This window comes from Conger conger, chromosome 9, assembly GCF_963514075.1.
Source record: "Conger conger chromosome 9, fConCon1.1, whole genome shotgun sequence".
NCBI classification, from domain to species: domain Eukaryota; kingdom Metazoa; phylum Chordata; class Actinopteri; order Anguilliformes; family Congridae; genus Conger; species Conger conger.
This window is the reverse complement of record NC_083768.1, coordinates 8858949-8865507: the sequence shown is the minus strand read 5'-3', so window position 1 is coordinate 8865507 and position 6559 is coordinate 8858949. Positions and strand designations below refer to the sequence as shown.

General features: G+C 47.1%; 1 protein-coding gene across 1 annotated transcript in view; it reads left to right on the top strand.

Annotated features, from left to right (window-relative positions):
• The first annotated feature begins 227 nt into the window (after positions 1 to 227).
• hecw1b (HECT, C2 and WW domain containing E3 ubiquitin protein ligase 1b) overlaps positions 228 to 6559 on the top strand; it is a 74106-nt gene continuing 67774 nt past the window's right edge. The window contains exon 1 of the mRNA XM_061254470.1: positions 228 to 359. Coding sequence (XP_061110454.1) covers positions 330 to 359 — 30 coding nt within the window. The 5' untranslated portion in view covers positions 228 to 329. The remainder of the gene's footprint in view (positions 360 to 6559) is intronic.

The following is a 6559-nucleotide window of genomic DNA, read 5'->3' as shown; positions in this document are numbered from 1 at the left end:
CGTCTGAATTCGGTTGAATTGGTTCAGAGCAAAACCCGACCGTATTTGTTTTTCTGACAGGTAACAAACGCGACCGCTGGGGGCGGCAGAGAGGCGGAACAACAGCAGCAGAACATCGGCTCGGAGGACGTTCTCTGATTGGCTACAGCCGGCTGGTACCCAGAGGGAGAAAAGCAGGATGACAGGAATGATGTGCACCTCGCTTGGCGTACGTTCCGTCCGCTAGATTACGGTATGAGGGGATACTGCCCGTCGGAGAACATGGGCTTTGTGCGAACTCCGCGGGAGCAAGGCGCAAAGTTTGGAATTTAAGGTTCCGGAGTGGAGTAATGATTCATCGGCAGGTGATATTATCCCAGGTAAGCCTCGTCGCTGCCTTTGTTTGTCGATGCCCCGGCACTGGTGTTAGCTATAGCCGTTTGCTTAACGACAATTAACGTGCGGAAATGAACATATATAACAGCTGTACGTGAAGCCAGCGGGCAGTCAATGCATCAGTGCGTTGCAGCAAAGCACAAGCTATATGTGTCTTTGTGTTGCTAATTAGCTGTTTGATATTATTTAAGTGTAGCTACTTACTGCCAGTTTGCTGTTTTGAAGCGACAGCTGGTTTGAGGAGACGTCAGTTATTCATCTCTTTGTGTACACCGCGGCTCCTCGATATGAAGGCTATCGCATAGCATTGATGGATATGGAAAACGTAAATGTGATTACATACCCACAACGCCCTGCGCAAGTCAGTATCAGTATCAACCAACTTGTCATCAGAAAACAATCGTACGAACCAAATAATTATAATCATCATCATAATCATAATAATAAACACATTTTAAACTGACAATGTGTGAAAATTTAAAATGTTATCGCGCTGTTTTTACCGTTAGCACAGTATAGCCGACAGTTCACGTCAAACTAACATGAACATGCACTTTAGATCGCTCGGTAAGAAATTCGGTGAATGCAGAGTCGATGTAAAAAGCGGGCCTTCGCGTGGAAACACTTACTGGATATTGTCACGCACTTGCCAACGCCGATTCTGCTACGGTCAGCAATTGCAGCAGTCTATCAGCCGAGGGAGGCCGTTCGAACGATAAGACAACCGCAGTTCCGACGATTTCCTCCTCGTTCCGAGATCTTCCCAGGTACGCTTGTCTTTACATTGCTCCTGCATTTTTAATGAGCGAAACCGTTTGGAAAACTGTATGGCCAGCGAGTAGGAGAGGGAGAACTAATGCAGACCGCTTTCTCGGTGTGCTTTTAAGAATGTGTGCAAGTGTTAATCGAAGGAATTGTATTGATGTTTTAAGGCAAGGCAATATGGCAGTACATGCGGTACGCAACGCTATTATCCTTTTATTATTATTATTATTATTATTATTATTATTATTATTGTACAGCAACCAGAAACTTAAGTCACGGTGACTGGTGCAAGCTTAGCCTAGCATAATACGGCAGGCGCATGGGGTCAACTGTGGGCACTGTATTAATTCCAGAGTTTGGCCAGTTAAGTCTAGTAGTCTTATTTTGCCTCGACTATGTGTCCGTCTGACCTTGCACGTATTTTTTAAATGAGTGATTACAGTAAAGCCCGTTTAGACTTACTCATCTCTTACCCGCTTACTCATCTCTCTTTCCTGTGAAAACAGTGAGTCATTGCCTTGGACCGGAGAGAAAGAGAATCCGACTGAACAGAGAGAGGGACTGAAACTAACTGTTAATGTTACAGCGGCATCTTAAAAATGTCCAACATCGCTGTCAAAAAATATGACCTTGCTTGTACAAAATCATGGTTCAAAATCCAAGTATATACAAAGTGTAACCATTATTTGTTGCCACTTGCTACCCATCATACAATGTAGTAAAATGTCAAAATACAGTATAGTAAACTGCCACTGTAAGTGACGCTCCTGCACTGTATACGGTTCCCCTGCTCTTTTTTCAACCGTGCTTCACTGGTGCAAGAACAGGGTGGTGTCGGGCTGTTTTTATAAAGCTTGCAGTTTCTGTGCGGTGAGAAAATAACGCTGGAAGGCCATTCAGGTCAATGCCTGCTGGTCTCCTTGGCTCCAGGTTCTGCTTCCCACAGTGAGAGGGTGACTTCCCATAATTACATTCAGCACAGAGGACAACCTGGTGCAGTGATTCAGCAATAATAATAATAATAATAATAATCATTATCATGTAAAAAAACAATTAAATAGATAAATAAGTCATTTGCGTCTGTAGCTTCAGGGGTCAAAATAATTAATAATAATATTATATTAGTAATACATTTAATATAGGTGTATTTATGAATTCTAGCAATAATTACATTACACAGAAATGGACACAATACATACATGGCGACACCAGGACAGTTAATGCATTAAACGCAAAAGAAGCTTTTTAAATAAATGTTCATTTAAGGAACATTTGGTTTGGGTAGATATTACCTCGTACATATTTCAAATTCTCATGAATTATAATATTTACTGCTCTGAGCTCCATGGGATGGGATTGTAAACAATGGCCACTGGAGACAGTCCTGTTCATTCTTAATGGTCCAATATTTCTAAGCGTTAGCAATAAGCGCTATGTTATGCCAATTATACCCATCCGCGTGCAGGTGAATAGTGGCACACTCTTCTAGATGCTTCCGGCTGGGGCACGGTCCGTGTTAGACTTTGTTGATACTTCCCTGTAATTGCACTATTATTGCCTCGTGCTGATGTGGTTCTTCTAATTAGCCGTGGATTGTTTAATTGCTCACTCTCTCGTGTTGTTTCTCTCGCCTTAATGTGGTGGGTGATAGGGTTAGGGTCAGGTGGGCGATACCCCACCCACCCAGGGTATGACTGGTTACGTGGGTGGGGTTTGTGGTTGATGTCACAAAGCAGGATCACTCATTTAGCTGCAGGATTACTCATCTAGCTGGATAACTGCGCCACACAACACTGGGATCAGCTCTTTTCAATTCGGTCCATGTTCCAGAACTGGGACCTGGGCTCCGGGTTTTTACTCTGTGCTGTTACCCGCCCCCCTGTCAGCCATGCGGACCTCAGCCTGGTCTCTGCATTACGGTAAATGGTGAACGGTTGGCATTTCTATAGTGCCTACATCCAAAGCGCTGTACATTTGATGCTTCTCATTCACCCATTCACACACACATACTCACCCACCGACGGCGATTGGCCGGCATGCAAGGCACCACCCAGCCTGTCAGGAGCAGGTCGGGGTTAGGTGTCTCGCTCAGGGACACTTCGACACACCCAGGGCGGGAAGGAAGCGGGTGTGCGGTGAGAAAATGGCGGATTAAGAGCAGCAGCCTCCCCTCCAGGTGTCTGGGCCCGTGCGAGGGAGAGCGGAGGCTGGTATAACAGACACCAGAGCTCTCTCTGCTCCAGACCCATGCAGACCGTCCTTACAGTGCAGTGGCAAACAGCTTCTCACTTCTATTTCCGAAGTACCTGGCTCACCGCAGCTACGATCATATTTTTTTGTGTTCGTTTGTTCGGTGATCAATCGCAGCATTGGCTGTGCTTACTCCTGCTCATTTCCTTAAGAAGGCTGAGTCATTCCGCTGCGTGGCCTGACGCGGTCATTGATTGAGCCGTACATCAGGAATCCCTGAAGACCTGGGGGGGTTTGGGAATGTCCTGGTTCTGCGCTCCGTCTGGAAAACTGTGCATTAGGCTGTCGGGCAGCCCATAGCCTAGTGCAGGGGTCGGCAAACCCTGGTCCTGGAGAGCCGCAGGGTGTGCCGGTTTTTGTTTTCGCCTTAATACCAGCAACTGATTCACACCCAAGAAACCAGGTGAGGCGAGTTAACTGTGTAATCCACTGCTTTAATCGATCAATTAAGTGCTGAGTAACGACAAAAGCCAGCACACCCCGCGGCTCTCCAGGACCAGGGTTAGGGACCCCGGCACACCCTGCGGCTCTCCAGGACCAGGGTTAGGGACCCCAGCACACCCCGCGGCTCTCCAGGACCAGGGTTAGGGACCCCAGCACACCCTGCGGCTCTCCAGGACCAGGGTTAGGGACCCTAGCACACCCTGCAGCTCTCCAGGACCAGGGTTAGGGACCCCAGCACACCCTGTGGCTCTCCAGGACCAGGGTTGCCGACCCCTGGCCTAGTGTCTTGAGCAAGGCCCTTAACCCCCACATTGACAATACAGGGATTGGTCCCTGTAAAGTCTAATCAACTGTAAGTCACTTTGGATAAGCGTCAGCTAAATAACTGTAATGTAACATTGTTTTCCTTTATGAGATCTGATGTCACAGGTGCCTGACAACATATAGGGCATAGGGGCAGCCTATAGTGTAGTGGCTAAGTTGCATGACTAGATCCCAGCAGGCTTCTCATTCAAACTCCGGTCTAGCCACGGTACATTTACATTTACATTTACATTTTAGTCATTTGGCAGACGCTTTTAATCCAAAGCGACTTACAAGGTAAGATCTGCACTACTGTTGGGCCCTTGAGCAAGGGCCTTAACTCAGCATTGCTCCTGGGTGATTGTCCCCTGCTTAGTCTAATCAACTGTAAGTCACTTTGGATAAAAGCTTCAGCTGAATAACATATTACTACTATTAATTAGGGTTTGGCTTGGTAGTTTTTTTGGGGAGGGTATGTTCTTGTTTGTGAGAGGTGACTGTGGTGGGCATCTGCCTTCCCTCCACGGCTGTGTTGAAGACATCGGCAGCCTTCATCAGAAACCCTAATCCTGCAGGCTGACGGGAGCCTGTCCAGATTATTATTGATTCAGTCGCAGGCCTGACGGACAGGCCTGTGTGGAAGGCTGAAGTGTTTCTCAGGATTATCTGACGTCTGGACATCCTGGAACAAACAAAAAACCAATTCAGGCTCAATAAGTGCCTCGCTGTAGGAAAGAAACTGCTGTGTATAGGAACACACGCTCTTCCAGACCTGGGTCGAATACGTACGGTAATTGTTTTGGGATTTGCCTGGTGCAATTGAGCCAAGCAAGAGGACCAGAAGGCGGGGGGTGCACTTTTTGAGAGCCCTTCATAGGTTCCAATACACCAGACAAGCTCAGTAAAGCAATGAAAAGTGTTTGAATGCAAAACAATTATGTCTTTTTTTACCCAGGTCTGCATTCTTCCTGCGTGCAGTTCTGTGCAATTTGCCCTTTTATTTCTGGGAAGGAAGTATTAAGTACAGTGGCATTTCGGTAAGCTCTTCACCCCTGCTCTCCCTCACAGTTGTGGCTCATGCTTTCATCCCTGGCTAAAGCTTTTATGCCCACCGAGGTTCATCTAGATCTGGGCTCTACATAAGGGCCGAGCCATTTTAGGATTTTGCGCCAACTTCTGCTCTTGACTATTTTAGTAACTCAGCCATATCTTGATCTGACATTTGATTAACTACAGCTGCAGACTGCAAGTGTGTCCGAAAGAATTTACTGCGCTGAAGTACGGGAGTGAACCGGCATTGGAACAAAACCAGCATGCAGACTTCCCCCCCAGGACTGGAGCGCCCCTGAGCTAGATCTGTCTTTCTCATTTTCTTCTTCAGCAGACAGACAGACAGTCAGAGAGACAGACAGGCAGTCAGAGAGACAGACAGACAGAGAGACAGACAGAGAGGCAGACAGAGAGACAGACAGACAGAGAGACAGACAGAGAGACAGACAGACAGAGAGACATACAGACAGAGAGACAGACAGGCAGACAGAGAGGCAGACAGACAGGCATACAGACAGGCAGACACACAGAGATACAGACAGACAGACAGAGTGACAGACAGGCAGACAGAGAGACAGACAGACAGACAGACAGAGAGACAGACAGAGAGACATACAGGCATACAGACAGGCAGACAGACAGAGATACGGACAGGCAGAGAGAGACAGACAGAGAGAGACAGACAGACAGAGAGAGCTACAGGCTGACAGACAGACAGACAGACAGGCAGAGAGATACAAAGGAGTGACTTAAGGCTCGTGGAAATGCTGAAGCTGGCTACACTGACACTATAAATTGTACATCCCGAATCGATCCCGAGTTTGCCTGTATCGCTGTAAGGCTCATACTGGAGATGCACCGATGAGATCATCACTGATACGACAGTACGGTTTTAGCTGGGGAGTAGCTTTCTGTAAATTGGACGAGTGCTGGATTGACTGAGCTTGAGAATCTACAGTTGGTCGATTAGCCAGTTATGCTGTAGTGGTGGCAGAAATGGCATTTAAACATATTCACAGGGCTACAACAGTACTGCTGTAATGTTATACTTCTGTAGACCAAACGTCTCTGCCACAGCAGGGTTCGAGAGTGGGACATGGGGGGGGTGACCAGGACCGTAAAAATACCCCCCCCCCCGAGACTCACCTGAGCTGGGCTGAGGGGGGCTGGGCCGGGCTGTGACCTTTTCCCCCTTTAATTCAGTCAGTTAAAGGTACAACAGGTAAGATTTTTGTGTTAAAACATTGTTACAAGACTGTTGTAAATCCCTTCCTATCATTGAAACAGGCTCGCTGACATGTTGACTCGCCCTCTGCCTGTGTTTATAGTCCTTAAATTCGGTTTCAAAATATGCAGTTTATGGCACGACACT